This window comes from Dermochelys coriacea, chromosome 6 (assembly GCF_009764565.3).
Source record: "Dermochelys coriacea isolate rDerCor1 chromosome 6, rDerCor1.pri.v4, whole genome shotgun sequence".
Taxonomy (NCBI): domain Eukaryota; kingdom Metazoa; phylum Chordata; order Testudines; family Dermochelyidae; genus Dermochelys; species Dermochelys coriacea.
Window position 1 is genome coordinate 71,636,532 of NC_050073.1, and position 26,849 is coordinate 71,663,380.

The 26,849-nt window shown below is 42.3% G+C and overlaps 2 protein-coding genes across 8 annotated transcripts in view; one reads left to right on the plus strand and one right to left on the minus strand.

The window, feature by feature from the left end:
* RASGRP1 (RAS guanyl releasing protein 1) overlaps nucleotides 1-12,449 on the plus strand; it is a 90,750-nt gene extending 78,301 nt beyond the window's left edge. For 4 of the 7 annotated variants that reach the window (XM_038407533.2, XM_043515734.1, XM_038407537.1 and 1 more), the window contains one exon: nucleotides 11,796-12,449. In XM_038407533.2, coding sequence (XP_038263461.1) covers nucleotides 11,796-11,930 — 135 coding nt within the window. In that variant the 3' untranslated portion in view covers nucleotides 11,931-12,449. Of the gene's footprint in view, nucleotides 1-774; nucleotides 1,299-11,795 lie in introns of those variants that run through there. The other 3 variants (XM_038407536.2, XM_038407538.2, XR_006281839.1) reach the window with 2 other exon arrangements.
* Nucleotides 12,450-24,079: 11,630 nt separating this feature from the next.
* Nucleotides 24,080-26,849, minus strand: part of FAM98B (family with sequence similarity 98 member B) — a 50,548-nt gene continuing 47,778 nt past the window's right edge. Inside the window, exon 8 of the mRNA XM_038406585.2 lies at nucleotides 24,080-26,162. Within this exon, the coding sequence (XP_038262513.1) occupies nucleotides 25,842-26,162 (321 nt within the window). The 3' untranslated portion in view covers nucleotides 24,080-25,841. The remainder of the gene's footprint in view (nucleotides 26,163-26,849) is intronic.

Below are 26,849 nucleotides of genomic sequence, written 5' to 3' on the forward strand. Positions count from 1 at the left end.
TCCATCCCTTGAAAACGTTAAATCAAGATTGGATGTATTTCTAAAAGTTATGCTCTAGTTCAAGCATAAGCTATTGAGCTTGATGCAGAAATTATTAGGCCTTTCTTATGCAGGAGGTCAGACTAAATATCACAATGATCCCTTACGGCCTTTACATCCATAGGTGAAATCCTATTCTCATTGAAGTCATTGGAGCCAGGATTTTACTCCATAAATCTAGTCATCAATTTTAGGGACGCTCCAAACCAGGCAATAGTTTGCAAATTAGTTTCCACAGTGAAGATGTTGCCATTAAACTGTAAGCCACTATGCTGATGCCAGGTTAACCCTGCCTTGCCAAAAACTCTCTCTAGCTAAACAGTAGCACTAACAAAACCAGACTTTACCATGAAAAAGATGTGAACTTCAAAATTTAATTGGGATCATTAAATATTATAGTTTTTTCTTTTTTATGCATTTCTTTAAAAAATCCATAGGACATCAAAGCCTCCCCAAAAAAACTCTGAATGCAACTTCAAGGTGATACAGTTAATCATAAAAACTCCTTCCATAAATAACCTTAACTCTGCAGAACAGAATTTAGCATTTCTAATTCCATTTTCTATTTAAAAGAACAGGCAAGTGTATAACAGTTTGTTGTAATATGTACACATCATAAAATTGATTGGAAGGGTAATGTGGCCAAGTTCACTTTGCTGTTGAAATATTACACTTTCCTGACTCTGATTTTTACTGTGTAGAAGTTGCATTAAGTTTTTTGCATTTAACACCTAGAAAAGTCTGAGTGGTCAAGCAGAGAAAGAGAAATGACACTGGAGAACAAGAGGCTGGAACCAATGAAACTGAAGTGAATATACAGAAAAAAAGACATTGAATGTGTGGGCTACTCAGCTATGGAGAAAACAAGAAGTGTAATAGAAATAAGAAAGCTGGAAGGGAATGACAAGCACATGATTGTGAGGGTAAAAATAAGAAAAAAAAATATCCCAAAGAAATGTAAATAAGAGAAAAGAATAGCATGGAATTCATGATACGGGAGGGCACAGATAGCAGCTGAGAATAAAACCAGAAGAGAGACAGATGAGGACTAATGAAAGAGAGAGAAATAGAACTTTATAGAAATGAAAGGCATTCAGCAGATTAAAATGGACAAACCAGACAATCAGCAATGGGGAACTGTAAAATCTATATACAATATTAACAATTGTAAAATAACTACATAGAAGCCCGAACCTAGATTGGGGCATTGTTCTAAGCACTGTACAAAACACATAGTAAGAAACTGTTCTTCAAATCCTTGCCTGTGTGGCTCTCGCTGTTATTGGTGCACGTGTGTTCCATGAAAATGAGTTTCAAACTTTCTGGAAAGCAGTGTCCATTGCGATCACACCTGTGCCCAGTACGCGCTTGTGCTTCCCACAATCCTAAGGTGTAAATGGCCACAAAAACTCAGTAGGGGCAGTAAGGTGGGAACTATGGCGTCCTCCTTTCGCTTGCAACTAGTCCAATAGTTTTTTTTGTTATTATTTGTATGTATAGATTTAGATTATTAGTTAATAGTTTTTCTGCCCATTTGGCAGCTTTCCAGTCCCCTTTTGTCCCAGGGAACGTTCTTAGATGTTTGTGCCTTACCACCTCTATGATAGACTTCAAACCCTCAGCGCTCGAGTTCTACTCTTTCTGCAACAGGCTGATTCTGCCCCCCACGCAGGGCCAGATGACACTGCCATTCTCCTTCCCTGGAACAGAATAAAGCAAAGGTGTGTAAGAGGAGCCTGAAGCCCTGTGACTCTGATAACTCTAAGGCCAAGAATATAGATCAGCTCAAGAAAGTGACCCTGACTAGCTCGCCATCTCCCTCAGGACAAGAGGAGCCCACTTCAGCTCCAGGACTGTAGCACGGTATTGACTGACTCGGCAACGATAGAATCCTCAGATACTAGAGTCTCTCTCAATACCAAAAGACCTTTTACTCTCTGGTACAAGGCTCAGTTAGCCATCCTGTTACCTGCCCTCAGGGAACCCTCCAGTGCTTAATTTGTTCTGGGGCTCAGCCCAGCACCTCTAGTCTTGGCACCTCTGGGCTCCCAGCCAGCAGCTGCCGCTCTCCAGCTGCCCAGCTCTGAAAGCAGCACCGCCACCAGCAGGAACGCAGAAATAAGGATGGCAACACACCATACCACACCATCCTTATTTCTGCCTTGCTGCTGGTGGTGGTGCTGCCTTCAGAGCTAGGCACCCAGCCAGCCGCCGCCGCTCTCCAGCCAATCAACCAGTGCTTAATTTATGCCAGGGCTTTCTGGGGCTGAGCCGTGGCACCTCTTTCATTACAAATTAAGCACTGGAACCCTCCTCCTCAGTACTAATTCTCCCACTGCTGATCCCATCAGCACTTTCTACAGACCCAATTTATTCCTCATCTTCCCCATCCTCCTACCTCCACTCAGCTTCTGCTAAGGAGCATTCCCATGCTCTTAAGAGCCAAAGTAGGGATATTACCCTAGTTTCCCTTCAGGAAAGGCACCTCCCGCATTACATAGTTGAAAGACTTTGGAAGGCTACTTCTCCTCCTTCTCAGTCTTTCTACCCTTCCTGTCTTTATTGGGCATACTGGAGTGCAGCTTCATGTACCTCTAGGTCCCACTCTCCTGTACCTTCAGCTAGAAAAGGAACAAGTTCAACTTTTATGCAAAGGGCAGCGTCACCCACACACTAAAGATGTCTATATATATGGCAACATGCAGAATACGGACACTGCATGCCCAGCTAGCATGTGTTCAGTGAGACATGGCTTAGGCCAGAAGAGTGCCCTACATGCAGGAACCCTCAGGATAGATACTCTACACCCAAGCAGTGCTTTCTACATCTACACTGGTACTTTTAGCAGTACCCTGCTGCTGGAGCCTTTCCCTGCCACAGGGAAGCAGGGAAAGGCTCTGGCAGGGGGTGGGGGAAGAGGCAGCCTTTTCCTTCTGCCTTCCTGCTGCTGGAGCCTTTTCTCGCTGCACTGAGGCTCCCTGTTGTTGGAGCCTTTCACTGCAGCAAGGAAAGGCTCTGGCAAGGGGAGACAGCAGGGAAAGGCAGGAGGCATACTGTTCCCTGCAGTATGTTGCTACATGTGTGGTGCCCATATGCCATACACTGTTATCAATGTAGACATAGCCACAAAGTCAGAGAGTCAGGGCCTGAATATGAAGAGGAGGGTTCCTCCAGAGATCCGGTTGATGAAATGATAAAACCACCTGCTGCTCATTCATTATCTCCTGCTGAGGCAGTCATCCTGTACTGATCCTGCCTGCAGCTGATTTTAGGCAGTGGTTTTCTAATTTTTTGAGCTGAACCCCCCACCTTTGGAGTTCAAATTTTTGGTTGTGCCCCCAACACAGACAAAAAGAGAAGAAAAAAAAAGTCGGGGGTGGTTGCTGAGCCCTGCCGTGTGGGGATGGCTGGAGCTACCTGCCACCGCCACTTTCCCTCCCCCCCCCCCGAACATTCCTCCATGCCCACCTAGGGGGGCGTGCCCCACTGTTTGAAGACCTTTGTTTTAGGGCATTTCAAGACCTGCTCGGGAGAATAGCCAATACTTGGGTTATTGCTTTCAGTGCACCAAGAAAAGCCACCAAAGCGCATGTAGCGAGACTGGTCATGCCTATCATAGAATCATAGAATCATAGAATATCAGGGTTGGAAGGGACCCCAGAAGGTCATCTAGTCCAACCCCCTGCTCAAAGCAGGACCAAGTCCCAGTTAAATCATCCCAGCCAGGGCTTTGTCAAGCCTGACCTTAAAAACCTCTAAGGAAGGAGATTCTACCACCTCCCTAGGTAACGCATTCCAGTGTTTCACCACCCTCTTAGTGAAAAAGTTTTTCCTAATATCCAATCTAAACCTCCCCCATTGCAACTTGAGACCATTACTCCTCGTTCTGTCATCTGCTACCATTGAGAACAGTCTAGAGCCATCCTCTTTGAAACCCCCTTTCAGGTAGTTGAAAGCAGCTATCAAATCCCCCCTCATTCTTCTCTTCTGCAGACTAAACAATCCCAGCTCCCTCAGCCTCTCCTCATAAGTCATGTGCTCTAGACCCCTAATCATTTTCGTTGCCCTTCGTTGTACTCTTTCCAATTTATCCACATCCTTCCTGTAGTGTGGGGCCCAAAACTGGACACAGTACTCCAGATGAGGCCTCACCAGTGTCGAATAGAGGGGAACGATCACGTCCCTCGATCTGCTCGCTATGCCCCTACTTATACATCCCAAAATGCCATTGGCCTTCTTGGCAACAAGGGCACACTGCTGACTCATATCCAGCTTCTCGTCCACTGTCACCCCTAGGTCCTTTTCCGCAGAACTGCTGCCGAGCCATTCGGTCCCTAGTCTGTAGCGGTGCATTGGATTCTTCCATCCTAAGTGCAGGACCCTGCACTTATCCTTATTGAACCTCATTAGATTTCTTTTGGCCCAATCCTCCAATTTGTCTAGGTCCTTCTGTATCCTATCCCTCCCCTCCAGCGTATCTATCACTCCTCCCAGTTTAGTATCATCCGCAAATTTGCTGAGAGTGCAATCCACACCATCCTCCAGATCATTTATGAAGATATTGAACAAAACGGGCCCCAGGACCGACCCCTGGGGCACTCCACTTGACACCGGCTGCCAACTAGACATGGAGCCATTGATCACTACCCGTTGAGCCCGACAATCTAGCCAGCTTTCTACCCACCTTATAGTGCATTCATCCAGCCCATACTTCCTTAACTTGCTGACAAGAATGCTGTGGGAGACCGTGTCAAAAGCTTTGCTAAAGTCAAGAAACAATACATCCACTGCTTTCCCTTCATCCACAGAACCAGTAATCTCATCATAAAAGGCGATTAGATTAGTCAGGCATGACCTTCCCTTGGTGAATCCATGCTGACTGTTCCTGATCACTTTCCTCTCCTCTAAGTGCTTCAGGATTGATTCTTTGAGGACCTGCTCCATGATTTTTCCAGGGACTGAGGTGAGGCTGACTGGCCTGTAGTTCCCAGGATCCTCCTTCTTCCCTTTTTTAAAGATGGGCACTACATTAGCCTTTTTCCAGTCATCCGGGACTTCCCCCGTTCGCCACGAGTTTTCAAAGATAATGGCCAAGGGCTCTGCAATCACAGCCGCCAATTCCTTCAGCACTCTCGGATGCAATTCGTCCGGCCCCATGGACTTGTGCACGTCCAGCTTTTCTAAATAGTCCCTAACCACCTCTATCTCTACAGAGGGCTGGCCATCTCTTCCCCATTTTGTGTTGCCCAGCACAGCAGTCTGGGAGCTGACCTTGTTAGTGAAAACAGAGGCAAAAAAAGCATTGAGTACATTAGCTTTTTCCACATCCTCTGTCACTAGCTTGCCTCCCTCATTCAGTAAGGGGCCCACACTTTCCTTGGCTTTCTTCTTGTTGCCAACATACCTGAAGAAACCCTTCTTGTTACTCTTGACATCTCTTGCTAGCTGCAGCTCCAGGTGCGATTTGGCCCTCCTGATATCTTTCCTACATGCCCGAGCAATATTTTTATACTCTTCCCTGGTCATATGTCCAACCTTCCACTTCTTGTAAGCTTCTTTTTTATGTTTAAGATCCGCTAGGATTTCACCATTAAGCCAAGCTGGTCGCCTGCCATATTTACTATTCTTTCGACTCATCGGGATGGTTTGTCCCTGTAACCTCAACAGGGATTCCTTGAAATACAGCCAGCTCTCCTGGACTCCCTTCCCTTTCATGTTAGTCCCCCAGGGGATCCTAGCCATCTGTTCCCTGAGGGAGTCAAAGTCTGCTTTCCTGAAGTCCAGGGTCCGTATCCTGCTGCTTACCTTTCTTCCCTGCGTCAGGATCCTGAACTCAACCAACTCATGGTCACTGCCTCCCAGATTCCCATCCACTTTTGCTTCCCCCACTAATTCTACCCGGTTTGTGAGCAGCAGGTCAAGAAAAGCGCTCCCCCTAGTTGGCTCCCCTAGCACTTGCACCAGGAAATTGTCCCCTACACTTTCCAAAAACTTCCTGGATTGTCTATGCACCGCTGTATTGCTCTCCCAGCAGATATCAGGAAAATTAAAGTCACCCATGAGAATCAGGGCATGCGATCTAGTAGCTTCCGTGAGTTGCCGGAAGAAAGCCTCATCCACCTCATCCCCCTGGTCCGGTGGTCTATAGCAGACTCCCACCATGACATCACTCTTGTTGCACACACTTCTAAACTTAATCCAGAGACCCTCAGGTTTTTCCACAGTTTCGTACCGGAGCTCTGAACAGTCATACTGCTCCCTTACATACAGTGCTACTCCCCCACCTTTTCTGCCCTGCCTGTCCTTCCTGAACAGTTTATAACCATCCATGACTGTACTCCAGTCATGTGAGTTATCCCACCAAGTCTCTGTTATTCCAATCACGTCATAATTCCTTGACATCACCAGGACCTCCAGTTCTCCCTGCTTGTTTCCAAGGCTTTGTGCATTTGTATATAAGCACTTGAGATAACCTGTTGATCGCCCCTCATTCCCAGTATGAGGCAGGAGCCCTCCCCTCATAGACATTCCTGCCTGTGCTTCCTCCCGATATCCCGCTTTCCCACTTACCTCAGGGCTTTGGTCTCCTTCCCCCGGTGAACCTAGTTTAAAGCCCTCCTCACTAGGTTAGCCAGCCTGCTGGCAAAGATGTTCTTCCCTCTCTTCGTAAGATGGAGCCCGTCTCTGCCCAGCACTCCTCCTTCATGGAACACCATCCCATGGTCAAAGAATCCAAAGCCTTCTCTCCGACACCACCTGCGTAGCCATTCGTTGACCTCCACGATTCGACGGTCCCTACCCAGGCCTTTTCCTTCCACGGGGAGGATGGACGAGAACACCACTTGCGCCTCCAACTCCTTTATCCTTCTTCCCAGAGCCACGTAGTCCGCAGTGATCTGCTCAAGGTCATTCTTGGCAGTATCATTGGTGCCCACGTGGAGAAGCAGGAAGGGGTAGCGATCCGAGGGCTTGATGAGTCTCGGCAGTCTCTCCGTCACATCACGAATCTTAGCCCCTGGCAAGCAGCAGACTTCTCGGTTTTCCCGGTCAGGGCGGCAGATAGATGACTCAGTCCCCCGGAGGAGAGAGTCCCCGACCACCACCACCCGCCTTCTCCTCCTCTTGGGAGTGGTGGTCGTGGAACCCCCAACCTCAGGACATCGCATCTCATGCCTCCCAACCAGCGGGGTCTCCTTCTGCTTTCTCCCCCCAGACATATCATCTGGTCCACTCTCCGCAATGGTACCTGTGGAGAGAACATGAAAGCGGTTAGTTACCTGTGTCTGTGTTACTGGAACCCGGACATTCCGCTTACCTCTTCTGGAGGTCACATGTTGCCAAGCTTCTTCACTGGCCTCTTGGCTCCTCTGTGCAACCTGCTCTATATCTTTAGAGCTTTGTGCCCCTAGAAGGCTATCCTGAGTTTGGTCCAGAAAATCCTCAGTCTCTCGTATACAACGCAGGGTCGTTACCTGTTGCTCCAGACCTTCAATCTTCTCTTCCAATATGGAGACCAGCTTGCACTTTGTACAGACAAAGTCGCTTCTGTCCTGTGGAAGAAAGACAAACATGGCACATCCAGTGCAGGTCACAATAGCTGAACCCCCCCCTTCCATATCACCTACCTACTATGAGCTTCCTCAGAGACGTTGGCAAGATGTAAGCCTCACTGGGCTCACTCCAGGCGAACTCCCAGGCAAACTCCTGCTGTGAGCTGCTCTGCTGTCCCCGCTGGTTCGCTGCCGCTCAGCTGGTTCGCGAGGCTCTGGCTATTTTCAAACAGCCAGGCTTCCCTGACGCAAACACACAGACACCCTAATGCCCGCCCCCTGCAGGCTAGCAGCCAATCAGACACTCACTCAGGCTCTCTCCCTGCCCTCCCAGCAAACACACGCTCGGATACTTCCTCAGCAAGCAAACACACACACTCGGATACTTACCAGTCCCAGGCAAACTCCTGCTGTGAGCTGCTCTGCTGTGAAGGCATCTTAGAGCCAACAAAGGACTCATGGCAGATGTCAGCCTCAACTCCTCTATGTCTAAGGGCTGAGAGGAGTTACCAAGTACTCTGCAAAAGGGATATGAATGTCGCTTCTCACCCTACCCCAGGCTCTCTTGTGGTCTCAGCAATATTAGAAAAGGCCTGACAGCCAACCCTGACTCGGTCCACTCCTAAGGAAAATGATCTAAAGAGGTTGGACTTATTTGGTAGAAAACCATATTCCTCAGTATCCTTGCCACTTATCAGGCATTACTTGCCAAACACTTATCAGGCATTACTTGCCAAGGTTCTTTCTTTCTCTCTCTCGACCAAAGAATAGAACTGAAGGCAGTGAAGCAAAAGGTCAATAATGGCCAAGACCTCTCACCAAGCTGCGTCCAATGCAGCTGTTCGATTCCTGGCCACAACAACAACCAAGCATCCTGTCTTCAGCCATCAGGAATCCTGAAATAGGTCCAGTATACCACTGAAGTTCTATCTTTTCAAGGAACCCGATCTCTTCTGTTCCCAAATCGATGAGGCTTTAAGATTAGAGAGTCATGCATAGGTCTTTAGGGATCTATACATTGGTCACTAGAAGGAAGGCAATCTGTTTCCAGAACCAAAACAGAGATCATCATCTTCCTACCAAAAAAGGTCTACTGACTTCTCATCTAAGTGGAGGTCTAGATTTTCAAGGAGGAAGACACCTTCAGCTTCTACCTCATAGATTCTAAGGCTATAATCCTTGCAGCTTTCTCCTCAAAATAAGCAGGTTTGATGAGAATACTGAGCTCCCAACCAATCACTACAGAGCTCCCTAAAAGCCCACTTATATTCGGTTGCCATTTATTTTGCTTCTCTCATACATGAATGGACTGGAATATCTTTGGACATACAGGTCACGGAAATCATAAAGGGTTACCCTATACAATTCCAATCACTGCCTCCCTCCCAACCTTCTTCCCCATCCCTTTTCAGGGACCCTTCTCACAAGAAACAGCTGGGAAAAGAGATGGACTCCTTCCCACTCACAGAAGCCCTAGAGACAATTCCTTCAGAGTTCAAAGGAGAAGGGATTCTGTTCCCATTATTTCCTTCAATCCAAAAGTAATGGTGTGCTGTGCCCCACCCTGGATGAGAGACATCTCAGTAGGTACATCCAAAAGGATGATCTCCCAAGCCTCTGTTATACCTGCTCTGAAAGCTCAGTATTGGTCCATGGCTCTCAACATCCAGAATGCATTACTTCCAAATTGCCATCGACCTTGCACACAGGAAGTATCATTTTATTTATTATTATTATTTGTATTACTGTAGTACCTGCGAGCCCGTCATGGACCAGGACCCCCATCATGCTAAGTGCTATACAAACAGAACAAAAAGACTGTCCCTGCCTCAAAGAGCTTCTAACCTAAGTGTAACACAAGAGAGAACAGATGGAGAGAGACAGGAGTGTGAGTACTCCCTTTTGTCAGTACTAAGGGCCTTTACGAAATGCCTAGCTATTGTGGTAGCTCATTTACACTGACAAAATGATCTGTACCTGGACAACTGACTCCTAAAGAGAAAGTCCAGCCAAGAAGTCTCCACAACCATCACCAATGTTCTGAATCTCTTTCATTATCTAGGACAGAGAGTGATCTATGCCAAGTTGTTCCTCACAGAGGATAGAATTTATCACAACTCTTCTTGACAAACTCAAGAAGGGCTTGCCCCCATATCAATAGATTTCACACCATCAAATCTCTTATATTTACTCTCTCAAACCAACCAATGACATCAGTAAGGTTTTGCTTAAAGCTACTAGGTCATCTTGCTTCATGCACGAATGTGATGCTTCTTGTCAAACTTTGCATATCTCCACTGCAGTCCTGGCTCAGAATAGTGTAGCAGCCTTTTAGAAACCCCATGGACTCTTATCACAGTGCTATACATTGGACTTTCTCACATGGTGGATGAACCCTAGCACGAGGAGAGGAGATCCATTTCAGACATTATGCCCATCACTAATAGTAGTCACAGATGCTTCTACGACAAGGTGAATCAGGTCCCAAAGCAACGCCTGCCTTCACATTAACATCCTGGAGTTTTGAGTGATCAGGCCAACTTTCAAGATGTTGTCACTGATCAAGGGATCTTTGATGGACAATACATCTGCAATATTCATCAGACAAAATGGTGCTCACTCCTCCCTTTGTCAAGAAGCAATAATTTTCTGAAACTGATGCGTCACTCACAAAATCCCAGGCTGCCAAAGCTAATGCCATATTTGTAAGGGCTGTTCTCGGTTCTCTCTTTGATTAAGTTAGATAGTTAGACAAGACCCCTCAGTCTATCCTGTGAGGATTACTGCTTGCTAGCCAGCACCAGTGGGATCCACGTGGACAAGGACGCAAAGAGGAAAGAACAGTTACTTATCATACAGTTACTGTAATTCTTTGCGAAGTCTTGTCCATGTGGATCCCATGACACACACTTCATCCCTGCTCTTTTGGAGTCCTTATCTCTGGGATTCTGAATTACTGAGGGAACAGATTTGGTTGGATCCATGTAGCCCATTGTGTGCTTAGCTGGGGATGGTGGAAGGGAGGGGCGAGGATGTTCAGGGTGCAGGTACCCAGCCCCCAACAGACCCTACTTGCTAGAAAATTCTGATCTTGTGCACATGGGGCACAAGCACATCAACAGTGAGATCCACATGGACATCACAACTTGCAGAACTACATCTACTGTAAGGTAAGTAAGTAACAGTTCTCTTCTTACAAGCTTACCTGATCCAATTCACATTGAAGTCAATGGGAAAAACTCTCATTTGTCACTAGGAGTTGGATTGGGCCCTAAACTGACAAGACAGATAAAAGGTGGGAGAAAGCAAGCATTGTTTACTGAGAAGGGCTTGAAGCCCAGTACAATTAAGTGACTTGCCTAAGGTAATGGAGGAAGCCTGTGACACATCCAGGATTTAAACCCAGATCTGAATCTCTGTCCAGTGCTTTAACCACAAGATGATCCCTTCCTCTTACAAAAGTTAAACAATTCAAATGAAAATTGAAATGATTAAAATCCTAACTCCAATCAGCATCACTGTCCTGAAATCTCAGGCAAGCAAGAATAAAGCAAGCTCACTTCACACAGTTTGCAGGCAGCCAGCACATTGTGGACCTTTGCATATTAATGCATAGGAAAAAGGAAATAAGGAAAGGGTTCAGCTAGTACACTGTCATTACACTAGGCAATGGAATTAAGAGACAGCCTGTCGCTGCCCCATGAAGTCTTCAGTCTTTGTGAAAAACACACCACAGTAATAATCCATGTTATATCTATCTACAAACCCAAGCAATGTCCAAAACTAAAACCTCTCCCACCCATCCTTGAAACACGGACTCCCACCTACCACCCAAATCTTCTCCCCCATCTTTGTATCTCCTTTGCACCGTGTGGCTGAAAGCTCAGTACATTTAGAACAAATATATTCTGCATGAGTCATATTGAAAAATACTGGTTCCAAGCATGAAATGGTTAATTTACCAGGTAACCAAATACATTCTTTAGAGGTGCAAACAGAAAATTAATTGCCATTTGCTCATGCTGATCTTTTTTGTTTAACATGCCATTTACTGTTCAGTGCATAATAACCATTTGGAGAATAGTTAAATAGTCTCTCACGGAAAATGTGAGATGCCAATCAAGCAAGTGCACCCGCAAACGGGTGAAATTTATTTAAAATCCAATACCATTCATATGATGCCTGCCATTCTCTGTTTTTGTTTAGGAAAGAAATATTCTAAAGGCAGAAAATGAAGCTTTAAAGATTCAGCTTAAACAGGCACACAAAACAATTGAATCTCTCAGTATTCAACGCAGAAATCATGTATTGGACAATACACAACACAGAGACTGCGCGTAGCTGACAAGGCAGGAGCTCTCCTCTGGATGAAAGAGAGGGCTTTTTGAACTGTGACAAAGCTGCTGTATTCAAGTAAACAGGAAACAAGAGACTGAAAGATTTTAAACAGAGATACACTCTGTTGAATCAGCGTATTTTGCCTGTTCAATATACTGCTGAATGTATAAATGTGTTCCTTTCTCCGACAGTTTAAAATAATTTATCTTCTGAACATGAGAATTAATACATTCTGGATTCTCTCTCAAGAAGGGTGATATAGGTCCTGAAGTTTATATTTATCATCAGTAAGCAACTTCCATGTCCAATATGGATGATGCATGATGTGACTCTACAAGTAGCTACTGTTTCTATCAAGTCCCCAGTGCCCATCTACAAGTGTTCCAACAAGGTATGTAATTAAGCGGACATTATCAACTCAATTTTGGCCCAAATTCAGGTTTTCTGAAACATTTGATAAACAAACATTTGATAAATCTAAGACTTTTGAGCAATTTTTGATAAAGATAGAAATTTCATGGACCCAGTGATTGCTGCATTAAGAACTGGAAAGTGCAACTGAGTTCATTGATTTTCATCATCCAACATTGGAAATATGAACCGTCAAGTAGTGAAACGAATAACATTTTAAGTCTTTCCTTTTTAATGCTCTAAGATGTGGTATATAAATATTTTTACAACTATGATTAAAATTAAGCATTTCTTTAAAATCTTTGCTTTCTGAGCTGGCCTTAGAGGTTCTAGCTACCCACACTTTTAACCCTGCAAAACTAAGAATTATAGTGCCTCATACAGAGCACGAGACTAGAGATTTCACACTGGAGTATTGCTTCCACTTTAAAGTTCCATGCTACCATTCAGGTCAAATAGTCTTGATACTGGCCCTGCTGGCTCAGTGGTTAATGGTTGAAGACAGATTTTACTGACAGGAGAAAAAAGATGTTGACTATTTTCTTTAACTTTTCTCCATCTTTCAGTCCTTGATTTATAAGCGTGCAATATGTTCTTATATTTCAAAATTTAATCATAAAATATGATTATTAAAATGAAGGAAGGGGAATTTTCAGTCCATGATAGCATTTAACTGTCATGGCCTCCAACTATGGAACCTATCAAAGTTGGGGAAGTACAAAGCCTCCTCACCATTGACAGCCTTCCTCTATAGCTTAAGTTATTGTTATTTATTATTTCTGGCACAAGGGTACCCGTCAGGGTCGAGGACTCTACTGGGCTAAGCACTGTATAAACAAATAATATGAAGGCACTTCCTGCTCCCAAGAGCTCATGCTCTAGGATTTATCGGCATAAATACAAAACAGACTTTATATGTCATTATTACATGGTTGCCAGCATTTCAGAAAAAAGTGGCCATGAAACAGTTCTGAGAAGCAAGGCTAGTGGAGTTGCATGTACATCATGGGAAATTTCAGGTTGTTATTGGGGGTAGCTTAGTTCACTAACGGTTCAGCTAAGCAACCAGAATCCACGGCAATCCTGTCCTTCACACTAGCAAGGAGCCTCTAGCCTTCATCTCTTTTCATCTCTCATATGGAAGCTGGGGAGATTTGGGGTTTCCTGAATCCCTGCCTGTCCCCATTCTGTATTAAATCCATGTACTCTTTCCTGGCTCCAGTCCCTGAGCAATTAATCCCCTTCCCCAAATGTGCCCTCTCAAAATTCGTTTCCTCCATCTCTTCTCCCCCCACCCTTACATTTGTGTTAATTTGGTGCAATAAAAAGTCTTTTCCTAACGGGAGTCCTCAGCAGCAAGAGGTTCTTCCCTGCAATTAAATTTCCTGCTCTGCTCTCAGGACCCTGCTACACCTGCCCTTCTGCACACATTCCCTCTCTCTGGTCCTAGGTCACTGGCTGGATCATCAGCTTGCTAAGGCCATTTGCAAAGTCCTTCAACTGCCTTATCTAAACATTCATGCCCGTGTGAGTCAGATTTTTTAAACAGACTGTTGATTTGTGTGTGGAACCTGCATTTGGGGCTGTACCTAGCTCCCACTGAAATCAACAGCAAAACCTCCATTGGCTTAGCTGGGAAAAAGAACAAGCCCTAGCACATGCAAGTCATGTAACTACATTTCTGATTTTTGCACAGATATAAAAATACCTCCCTTTCTTTCTGAAACTCGATTCTTATCTGTAGGCCTAGTATCCCTGAATGTCTGTCACACTGTGATAATGCAAGAAACACTCTTTATAGGAGAGAGCTCCTCAGCCTGTGCCTTTTTGACCAAGAAGCCTGAGTGGTGAAGGTTTCAGACACTCTCCTTTCGCTACCTCTTCTTAGAGGCTGAAGGTTTCTGTACCTCCCTCGGATGATCTGCCTAGAGTTCCCAAATAACAGTCTAGTTTTCAAAACCCGGATGCTCATTTACAAAGTCCCTTTACAATCTACCGGCATAAGCATGTTTTAATGTAAATACATTTCAGGGGGTCTTAGTTTCATTACGCATAGAGAGAAACCCATTAAAACAAGGCTCTGTATACACTTTTAATCGGACACTGTAAAATTCAGCTAGATAGGTTCTCCTTATGACAAACTCTTAGAAATAGGATGTATTTTTATTTGCTGTGGGCTTGTCTACACAGGGAAGTTAATTCAGATTTAGGTAAAGCATGAATTTAAAGCGGAATAGCTATTCTTGATTAACTCCCTTAACCAATTTTAGATTAAGCTAATTCAGAATAAAGCATTCTTATTCCAGAATAAAAACATCTACACAGGGAGTTAAACAAGATCAACTTTAAATTTAAATCCAACTTTAATCTGAACTAACTTCTCTGTATAGACAAACCCATAAATAAAAATTAGAGCTGCCAAGCAATTAAAAAAAATTAATCTCAATTAATCACGCTGTTAAACAATAATGGAATACTATTTATATAAATATTTATGGATGTTTTCCATCTTTTCCAATATACTGATTTCAGTTACAACACAGAATATGAAGTGTACAGTGCTCACTTTATATTTATTTTTATTATAAATATTTGCACTGCAAAAATAAAAAATTGTATTTTTCAATACACCTAATACAAATACTGTAGTGCAATCTCTTTATCACGAAAGCTGAACTTACAAATGTGGAATTATATACAAAAAATAACTGCATTCAAAAATAAAACAATGTAAAACTTTAGAGTCTACGAGTCCACTCAGTCCAACTTCTTGTTCAGCCAAATCAGACAGACAAGTTTGTCTACATTTTTAGGAGATAATGCTGCCCACTTCTTGTTTACAATGTCACCTGAAAGTGAGAACAGGCGTTCGCATGGCACTGTTGTAGCTGGTGTTGCAAGATATTTACAGATGCACTCAAGATTCATATGTTCCTTCATGTTTAACCACCATTCCAGAGGACGTGTCCATGCTGATGATGGGTTCTGCTTGATAACGATCCAAAGCAGTGCAGAGCGATGCATGTTTTCATCATATGAGTCAGATGCCACCAGCAGAAGGTTGATTTTCTTTTTTGGTGGTTCAGGGTCTGTAGTTCCCCATTGGAGTGTTGCTCTTTTAAGACTTCTCAAAGCATGCTCCATACCCCGTCCCTCTCAGATTTTGGAAGGCACTTCAGATTCTTAAACCTTGGGTCAAGTGCTGTAGCTATCTTTAGAAATCTCACATTGGTACCTTCTTTGCATTTTGTCAAATCTGCAGTGAAAGTGTTCTTAAAAACAAACAACATGGGTTATTGTCGGAGACTGCTATAACATGAAATATATGGCAGAATGCAGGTAAAACACAGAGCAGTAGACATACAATGCTCCCCAAAGGAGATCAGCCACAAATTTAAAGAATGCATTACTTTTTAACGAGCATCAGCAGCATGGAAGCATGTCCTCTGAAATGGTGGCCAAAGAATGAAGGAGCATATGAATGTTTAGCATTTCTGGCATGTAAACACCTTGCAATGCTGGCTACAAAAGTGCTGTGTGAATGTCTGTTCCCGCTTTCAGGGGACACTGTAAATAAGGATATTATCGTGGAGATCCTATGAGATGTGACCAGAATCAACTCCTCCCTACTGGCACCATGGCAGAAGATCAACGCCTTGAACATCCTCCTGATCCCCGATCTCATTTGTCCTGAGGGGATCTTCTATGGCGAAGGTACCACTGAACAAGGCAGAGATCATCATCTGGCAGCTCGTGAAGAAGTGGATGTTTCTTTCCCAGAGGGCCAGCAATGAACTGGTGTACATCTTGCACAGGCAGGACGGTGCCAACATCCCTCAAATGGGTGATCTGTGTGATGTTGCCGTGATCACTCATGCCCTCCGCCTTCTGATGTGCCTGGACACCATGGGTGAGGAACATTGCGGAGAGTGCTTTAACGGATGCCGTCAAGAAGCGAATTGCCAGGACCCCCTCCAACCAAGATGTCGCCGCCTACCTGAGCGGCTCGCTGGAAGGTAAATTTGGAAGAGACGGGAGACTTTGCTTCACTCTGGACTTGTGCCCGCAACGCTACGCAACGACTGGAGAAGCGTATCGGCTGCCACTGGACGTGGTGCGAGGAATGCCAGAAGCTTGGAGTCCTGGTGCCACAGGTGAAGAATACAGCTCACACTATCATCACTCAGAGCTAGAACCATGCTGGAGAGGACCCTGAAGGATGCCATCCACTACCAATATGTGGGGGGAAATAAAAAAGAGTACTTGTGGCACCTTAGAGACTAACAAATTTATTTGAGCATAAGCTTTCGTGAGCTACAGCTCACTTCATTGGATGCATGTCATCCGATGAAGTGAGCTGTAGCTCACAAAAGCTTATGCTTAAATAAATTTGTTTAGTCTCTAAGGTGCCACAAGTACTCCTTTTCTTTTTTGCGAATACAGACTAACACGGCTGCTACTCTGATACCAATATGTGGAAAACTTGAAACGGAAGCCGGACTAGGGCAAGGCATTCGAGGTGATGAGCAAGTGGGACACCAACAACCACTTCCTCCCCGGGGGCAGTTTCACCCGATTTGCCGATTGGAGGTTCATCCACAGGACCAGGCTCAACTGCATACCACTGAACGGAACTGTCCGCCACGGGAATTGGGACAAGCGATGCAGGAAGTGTGGCTACGCCAAAGATGCTACCCCATGTCCTGTGTAGCTGCAAGCTTCATTCAAGAACTTGGCAGCTGTGACACCACACCATCCAAGATAGCCTGGCCAGAGCCAACCTGCCACCTGTTGGGGAAGGTTGCCATAAACTCTATCAACCCCGGACCCGACAGCCAACTGCGAGCGAACATAGTCATCACCAAGGAGGACTGGAAGATCATCACGGTGGACATCACAGTGCCGTTCGAGAACAGGACCCCAGCCTTCTACAATGCCCGAGCTTGAAAGGTAGAGAAATATCCCCCTCTGGACAAAACCTTGAGAGCTAGGGGTTACCAGGGCAGACACGTGCACTGATCGCTGGAGCCTTAGGCACATGGGACCGCAGTATGAGTGAGTGCTGAGAGAATGTGGAATCGGTCAATGCTACACTTGGCTGATGTGGCAACTCATGGTATCAGACGCCATCAAGTAGTCGAGGGACATCTACATAGAACACATCACTGGACATCGGCAATACCAGGAAGGATGACCTGGAGTGCTGATGAGAAGTGCAGTCAGTAAAGTAACAAATACTTTCCTCATGGATTGTATTTTCTAAATGGACAACCAACCTAATTCTCAATTACTGAGGGACAATCTTCACTCATTGATGTATTTTGTTTTCCACAACCAAATCTCTGTACAACTTTTCATGAGTGATGTACTCAAGTATTCGGATTCTAATATCTAAACTGTATTGTTAAATCTATTCACCTAAATTTGGGTTATTGCTGATTATGTACTCTGGGTAGCATATGGCTTTTAAAAAACTAACTTTGTATTTGTGGATAATCTAAGCACTATACTCAGATATACAGACACACTTTCCCCAACCTATGTATTATATACTTTTTTAAACATTAGCTTTAGTAAAATTTTTGTATCTGGCATGTAAATACCTGGCAGTGCTGGCTACAAAAGTGCCGTGCGAATGTCTGTTCTTGCTTTCAGGCAACATTGTAAGTAAGAAGAGGGCAGCATTATCTCCTGTAAATGTAAACAAACTAGTTTCTCTTAGCGATTGGCTGAACAAGAAGTAGAACTGAGTGGACTTGTAGGCCCTACAGTTTTACACTGTTTTGTTTTTGAGTGCAGTTATGTAACAAACAAAAAAATTACATTTGTAAGTTGCACTTTCATGATAAAGAGATTGCACTATGGTAAATGTATGAGGTGAATTGAACAATACTATTTCTTTTATCATTTTTAAAGTGCACATATTTGCAGTAAAATTAATATAAAGTTCACTATATTCTGTGTTGTAATTGAAATCAATTTATTTGAAAATGTAGAAAAAACATCCAAAATATTTAATAAATTTCAATTGGTATTCTATTAACAGTGCAATTAAAACTGTGATTAATCGCCATTAATTTTTTAAAAAGAAAAGGAGTACTTGTGGCACCTTAGAGACTAACAAATTTATTAGAGCATAAGCTTTCGTGAGCTACAGCTCACTTCATCGGATGCATTTGGTGGAAAAAACAGAGGAGAGATTTATATACACACACACAGAGAACATGAAACAATGGGTTTATCATACACACTGTAAGGAGAGTGATCACTTAAGATAAGCCATCACCAGCAGCAGGGCGGGGAAAGGAGGAAAACCTTTCATGGTGACAAGCAAGGTAGGCTAATTCCAGCAGTTAACAAGAATATCAGAGGAACAGTGGGGGGTGGGGTGGGAGGGATAAATACCATGGGGAAATAGTTTTACTTTGTGTAATGACTCATCCATTCCCAGTCTCTATTCAAGCCTAAGTTAATTGTATCCAGTTTGCAAATTAATTCCAATTCAGCAGTCTCTCGTTGGAGTCTGTTTTTGAAGCTTTTTTGTTGAAGGATAGCCACTCTTAGGTCTGTGATCGAGTGACCAGAGAGATTGAAGTGTTCTCCAACTGGTTTTTGAATGTTATAATTCTTGACGTCTGATTTGTGTCCATTCATTCTTTTACGTAGAGACTGTCCAGTTTGGCCAATGTACATGGCAGAGGGGCATTGCTGGCACATGATGGCATATATCACATTGGTAGATGCGCAGGTGAACGAGCCTCTGATAGTGTGGCTGATGTGATTAGGCCCTATGATGGTATCCCCTGAATAGATATGTGGACAGAGTTGGCAACGGGCTTTGTTGCAAGGATAGGTTCCTGGGTTAGTGGTTCTGTTGTGTGGTGTGTGGTTGCTGGTGAGTATTTGCTTCAGATTGGGGGGCTGTCTGTAAGCAAGGACTGGTCTGTCTCCCAAGATCTGTGAGAGTGATGGCTCGTCCTTCAGGATAGGTTGTAGATCCTTGATGATGCGTTGGAGAGGTTTTAGTTGGGGGCTGAAGGTGATGGCTAAAACCTCTCCAACGCATCATCAAGGATCTACCTACCTACCTACCTACATACATCTGCTAGATACTGTCCTAACATTGTAATGTTTAATTGGGAGGTGGGAGTAATAGCCTCCATACAACAGCTGGGTCTCCTGTAACATCGAGCATCCTCCCCTTCTAGCTCAGTATTTTCCCTCTCAAAACCTAGCAGTTCAAATGCCACCTTAATCTCTCCTCCACCTTACTCACCCTAAAGTCAAGGACTGGATCCTATGTTTGCAAGTCAATTTTCCCTGGCTGAAGGTGCTAGAGTGAGTTTAACCCAGTCTACTTTTAAAGCAAGAAAGTGTCGATACTGTTAAGAGGCAACTGATTAGTCTTTCAAATTATTGTCAGATGAGCATCCATCTGGCCAGGATGAAACCTGTGTGTGTTTCAAGACAAAGATTCATTAGACTTTCAGGTGTATAACACATTGTTCACATTGACTGAATGGGGAACCATTATCCAATGTAATTCAACTAAATATCAGAAACTTGTGTAACTGAAGATATTTATGTGCAACATCTACTCAGAGCTCTTCAAGAACACATTCTTGTAAAATACTGTATGGAGTTTATTGTACACTGAAGTCTTAGCTGACGGAACAAAAAGAGCATGTGTACGGTAATAAATGTATATTTACCCCATTACAGCAATTGAAATTGTTAAATATGAAGTGTATGTAGCTTTTATTTAAAAAAAAAAGTTTTAAAAGTCCAGTTGAAACTACTTGTAAAACTCTGTAATTTTAAATTCTTGTTTTGAACTTGGGTCTTGGGCTGGTATCTCTATTGTTGGGTAAACCAAGCAGAGATATAAGCTAAGATGATTTCTAGGTCCAGTGCTATTTTACTGACTGTAAATACATGTACAGTATGTAAAGATAATTGTTATGCATGTGACTTTTTTTTTTTTTAATCAGTAGCTGTGAATTCTCTGCAGCTTCTGTTACTCATACACTAAACTTGAACGATCCAGGATAACCGATAAGCATAATAAATTGCATGTCTGTGTTCAACAAAGTAATCCCAACTGATCTTGGACCATACTTGCAAACTTGCTTTGCCCTCTTTCATATTTTTTTCTTTATGAAAAGAATTAAAGCAAGGGAAGTGCTCTACAAGTCTAAGATGACTTTCAATTTTAAATTAGCAAGATGCTTTATATTTTAGTATCCACTTTCTTACATCTGTAGCTACTGAATGAACTAGATAGATGTTGCATCTATTGTCACATATTTGGAGATTATCCAGCAAATTAAATAAAGCCTGAAGAACCTGGCTACCTGCTTAAAAGAACCCTGTCAACTAATTTTAGGGCTAAAATGATAAAAATCTGATTTCGTATAATAGATGAATAGAAATACATTTTAAAATTAAAGAGTTCTCTGAAGTTATGTGAATCTAACCACAAAGCCATTGTACCTAAAGCAAGAGAACCAAAAAGTAAAACTGACGTAAAACAGTGAAATTTACCAGCTTAAACCTATTTCTCCAAATTAAGTGAAATGTTACGATAACTTTTTATAGCATACATAGCAAAAAAAAATTTCTTTTTTAAACTTTTCCACTTGTGACAATCAAAGGCATTAATAAGAGGAAGAATATATAAAAAAATAAAAATAAATAAATTCACACTCTCTCTAAATTACAATTTGGCAGATATCCCATGGGATTTTCATGCACACACGGGATTTATCCAGGCCCAGTGCAATAAACTAGCATTAGTGGTGCAAATAGCGTGTTTGGAATGAGATTTGCAGACCCTGTCTGAACCAGCACTTCTGTCCTGTAAATCACATCCAGAATCAGGGCTTCATGTAAGGAAAGGTTTTTGCAATCTCAGTTTTATTTTTCTCTTTACTCCATCTCAACTTCTCCTTTTCCCTTCTTCTTTCATTTTGGTGCATGCAGTATTGTCATAAGGATATCAAAAGAGCCTAAATATGAGTCATATTACATCAAAACGTTATAGATCAGAGCTAAAACTAATCAAAGCTCTCCTGTTCAAGTTTAAGGACTGGCTAGACTGCCTCTCCCCCCTTTTCCACATCAAGCAAAAATATTCATCTTAGTTAAATATTAAAATCCAGTCAATTAGCTGCCATTTTGGCTCTGCTATACTTGTGTCTTGATTGTCAGCTGCTTCAAACTACATTCATCCCAGCAAAAACACAAAAAATGAGGCAGGTGAAAGTTTGGGGTAGAAATTGGATATCAGCCTGTGTACTGTACACTCGGTGGTTGTACAAGGATTATTTGAGTGACTGGGAGAGATCCATTTACCAGAGACTTCCCAAGATAGGTATGATTGTTTCACATATATTGGAAGTATTCAACCAAAAGATAAGTAGCTAAAATCTGGAAATTTCAGGGCAATAATAGTAGTTTCAGGTACTATACCTGCCCATTAAGTCCCCGTTAAGTGAATATTTGCAGTTTTATATTAATATTTTCCTATTTTTATATCCTCTCTTGCTCTGTGAAAGACCCATAACAGCAGAAACTGACTAAACGGGGGGAAATGAACTGACAACACCAAAGTGAAAAGCACAAAGTAAATAAACTGGAAAAAAACTTTATAAAAATATATTTCATTTCTAGTCATTGTAGGCCTTGTCGAGACTAGGGACAATGGTGAGTTTTTACAAATGTGTTAGCTGACATTAGAATTGGATGCTGTCTAGAAACTAGTTTAGATAGGTTTTAACGCCTTTAAAATTGTGTTAACATATCATGACTTATCCAATTAAAAACACCCACTTCTTTCCCTACTGTAGCTAAGGCATTAATATTAAAAAAAATAGGAAACACAACAGAAAAAAAAATTTAGAGAAGCATAATTTGGTTTTTTGTTTTTTTTAAGTGGATGGTGTCCCTTTAAAGGAAATACTGCTTATCCTTGGATTTCTAGTCTAATCATTTGAAGTGTTGATTGGTTAGTACGGTACAAGAAACTAGGACTAACATTTATTACTGTTTGCCTAACAGAGGAGTCACGTGTAATTACTGTAAAGTAACTTATATGTATTGGAAAATGCAAAGAAAATGTTGCAATAGTAGCAATCTGCATTATTGTTTCTGTAAATTTGTTTGACTTCTACAGTGGTAGTAATTTGTAGAATTCTGTCTGAAGATAAATGTTAAAGACAACTGACCAAATGTACAGATTGTAAAGATTTTTTTACATACAAGTAAGTTTTCTTTATGTAATATTTATATTATAAAAGTTGCTAAAAACAACTGAATGCCTATTGTAATTTTTTTTGTCCCATAAGCATCCAAAACCTTTTTCTCTGGCAGACTTGCCTGACGCCTAAAATACATCCAACAAGATCTCTACTCTGGAATCGGCATCTCTGCATGATGAACTAGGAGCTTCAGGATATTTCTTTGACCACTTCTGTTCCCATTCATCTTCCTTCAGTCCAATATCTGACACACATATGGAGGACAGATTGACATCTGAATGATCTTTTCCATTTTTAACTACTACAATCCTTACTTTTGAACTCTGCCTCTCTTTACTCATGTAAGTTGCTAAGTTTTCTCAAAAGCTGTTACTTCTGAAACTCTGCAGTTAGCCAAGACTTTTGCCACACACTCATCTTCCAGGCACGAAGGCTTTGTCTTCGTTGACACAAAGCCTTTTTTTCCCTCCAGCAAGATAACTGATGCACATTAGTTATCTCACTGTAAAATCCTAAAAGTCTGGAGTGTTTGCTGAGGCAGCTAGGTGAGGTTGCACCATATCCCACTTGTGATTGATCTCATCTAGTTTATCTTAACAGTAAAACTGAAGAGCCTTGCCTCCATTATGTTTTCACAGGATAGATAAAGCCTATTAGTTATTCCATGGCGGGGTGGGGGGGATGACTATACAAACATGCTATGCTTTCATCTTTATGTTCAAAACCGTCTCCTTTTCAAGGACAGAACTTGACACAAATTAAACATTATGCCATTTTGACTAGTACAGTAGCCTGCCCAGATGTAATGTAATGTATTCATCCCACCAATCCTTGTGAGGCTTTTATTTTTCATGAAATACTTTGAAAAGCACAACACACCCAGCTCAATGACGATTAGTGGCTACCAGACCACGCGGAACTGTCTCAAGAATTCAAAATGGCAGGCCTCAAGATATCTCTTTTCTTCCCATTAACTCAAAGTTAATTCTTCCATTCTTGCAAGCTACCAATGGGAGACAATTCTTTCAAATACAGAAGCAATGTATGACAGATCTCAACCACACTGTATAAAAGACGCAAACAAACTTTAAATACAGTACTTTATTTTTCAGTGTTCACAGCTATTAAAGTGTTTTCTTAAATCCTGAAAATAATTTTTTCTCCACTCTCAAACAACCCTCCCCCCACATTTTGGATGGATGATCACTAAATGAGAACTTTTTAAAAAAAAATCAAATGTTCACAAACATATACAACAAAATCCACATTACCCTCCCAAAACATAAGCTGTATTTACTCAAAACCAAAGTCTTGAAAATTCATTGTTCAGGACGGAAACATAAAAAAAGATTTTGAAAACAGGTTTAAATCAAATATATTTTTAGAAGATTTTATTGCATCTTTTGAAAGTTAAAAACATACATACTGAGAACAGGGGAGACAAAATGTCGTCTCTGAAGTGTACATACTTGTTCATTTTACTGTTTTTACTTTCTTAACTCTTCAGATTTAAAAAAAAAACCACCAAATTTATTTCACTTTTATTTTAGATTGTTTTAGGTCTGGTCTACATGCTGAAGGTGCACGGATATAACTAAAGGTGTGATGTACTAATTTAACTAAAATCGGTGCAACGACTGTGTGGCCACTCTTACATGGGTTTAACCTTGATTTATGTCTGTTTAGCATCTCCCCATCAATCCTGTCACAGGCATGCTAAGCTAGTTCAAATCCAATGTAAGAGTGGCTACACACAGCTGTGCCTGTTTAACTAAAAACCAGTAAGATATTTCACCTTTATTTAAACTGTTGCAACTATAGCATATAGACAAGCCCTTACATTTTCCAGCCTCAGCCTCTTGGTGCTATTCAGATGTCACTTGTAGCAGAAGTCATCAGAACACTACTTTGGGACAAACAGGCAGAATTTCACCTTAGGGACTGTGTGAGAGAAAGGGAAACTGTTCCCTTCCTTTCCTTTCTCTCCTGGCTCTTCTTCTACAGAGCCAGCTTGGGGACAACAGAGTTCTGTATTGAACTTCTGTCCCCATCCTGACCAAAAGTATCTGACAGGACAGAGCTAAGCTAAACATACCTGGAAACACGGCTCTCCTCACTCCCTACCTCCTTCTCTCCCTAATGCAGCAGGAGGCTGTCAGAGGCTCTCCTCTTACACAAGAAGCACATGTAGGAGAGGAGATGGTGGTGATGTTGTGTAGCGCCAGCAGCTGAGAGAAACAGTCAGCTGACAGCTACAATAGGCCAGGACGTGCTGATGGTTAGCTAACTTTCCTAATTCTATGAACAGTTTTTTCAAAATAGTGCCCTTTGTTTGCTCATGACCCCCTTCACGTAGGATTCAAGGGTTCTCCACTCACAGGACAGTTCAGTGCACAGCCATCTTACTCAGCCTTCTGGGGATTATGTGCTACAGAAGACCATGTAAGTGACCGACTGACTAGGTGCGATGGTTGGGGAAATTTTCCATCATGGGTAACAGGGTCTGATTTTAAAGCAAGTTTCATAGAATGCCACTTCTAGCAGATCATTTTCATTTTACCTATTAAGGTTCATCACAAATCAGCTTTTACAATGTAAGTTTTTGGCTTTGAAATATTTTTATACATTATATATAAATACAGCATAGCCTTGTTTTGCTGATCATGGAATAGCATCACTTGGAAACAATGAAGCTTTTTTGTTTTAAAATTTTTAGAATATTTTAGATTAAACTTCTGAAGTTTCATTTTTTTCAATTGTCCCATACAGAGGACTGAAAGAAGACAAGAAGCTGGATCCAGCATTCTACAGTCCTTTTAAAGCATATAAAACTAAGTATGGCCTACAAAGCCAAATTCCCCCTAAATCACTTCCTGTATTCTGGGTATGACAGGCAATAATTAAAGAGATCTGAACATAAAATAGTAACATTGAAAAAAGGAAAATTCATTGTTTCTATTCACTTTTCTGAAGTCTGTTATTTAAAAAACTAAACTGTTTAAGAATACACACGAGCAGTGCAAAACGAGGACTACTTTAAGACATCATATTTCTGTATAAAATAAATGTTGAGTTGACTAACAGGATTCAATAATATCTGGGATCAAATGCAGTGATTCATTACTAAAGAGATCATAATTAATTTTCCTATCATAACACTAATCCATTGCTAATATACACACCTCCTGCTACCAGTAAAATCACAACCACGTTTTGTCAGTTATTAGTATTTACAATGTTGTTGTTAGTATCTTCTGTATCCTCCTCCTCCTCCCCCTCCCCTTCCACCGTATGGATCTCCATAGCCACCTCTACCACGGTAACCTCCCCTTCCCCCATAGTCTCCGCGTCCTTGGAAACCACCTCTACCACCACCACTGAAGCCACCACCTCCTCCTCCTCTGCCACCTCCTCCCCCCCAACCACCCCTCCCACCACCACCTGCTCCCCCCCAACCACCCCTCCCACCACCTTCTTGTCTCTTCTGCCAAGGGGGCATTTCAGGAGGTGGTGGTTCAATCTCAGTTGGTCTGCCTCCACGGTCTGGCACTCTCCCCATCAGGACCTGTGTAGAGAAATACACAATGCTTATATTTACATAACAATAAGACTGCTGAAAGGATACAGAAGTAATCTTGTGGATGAAGAGCATCTGCCTACTCATCACAGGGAATGCAATCTGACCCAGAGCGATCTGTGGGAGTTCAGACTTCCAGGTTATCATCCCATGTCTGCCACAGACTTCCCATGTGACAACAGACAGCCTCTCAGAGTCAGTTTTCCATCAGTACCACCAACTAGCTACTGCCTAGGGTGGTCAGGGTTAATTGTTTATAGTGAGCTTTGAGATTTTTTTAAATCACAGGTGCTACATAAGGGTGATCAATGCTCATGGCTCCTTAATCCTTCTATTATGATGCTGTTTAAATTCAACCAGAATGGCAAACATCAATTCAAATCCCATCAGAAAAAAATGCTCTGACAGCTATAGTGGGTAGCATATATCATCTGACAAAATGGGTAACCATATGCAACTATAAAATGTTCGTTGCTTTCTTTTCAATCAGGCATTACTGATGCAGTGTAGAGAACTGAAAAAGCAAACAAGTCCATAATGCAATGCTATAGTAGCACCTTCAAGTGAAAAGTGTTATCTTGAGATTCACTTGACATGAATTGATGTACAAAGAGAACATTATTTGGAAAAAAATATTCACACAGCATGTCATTCTAACATGAAGAGACACTGTAC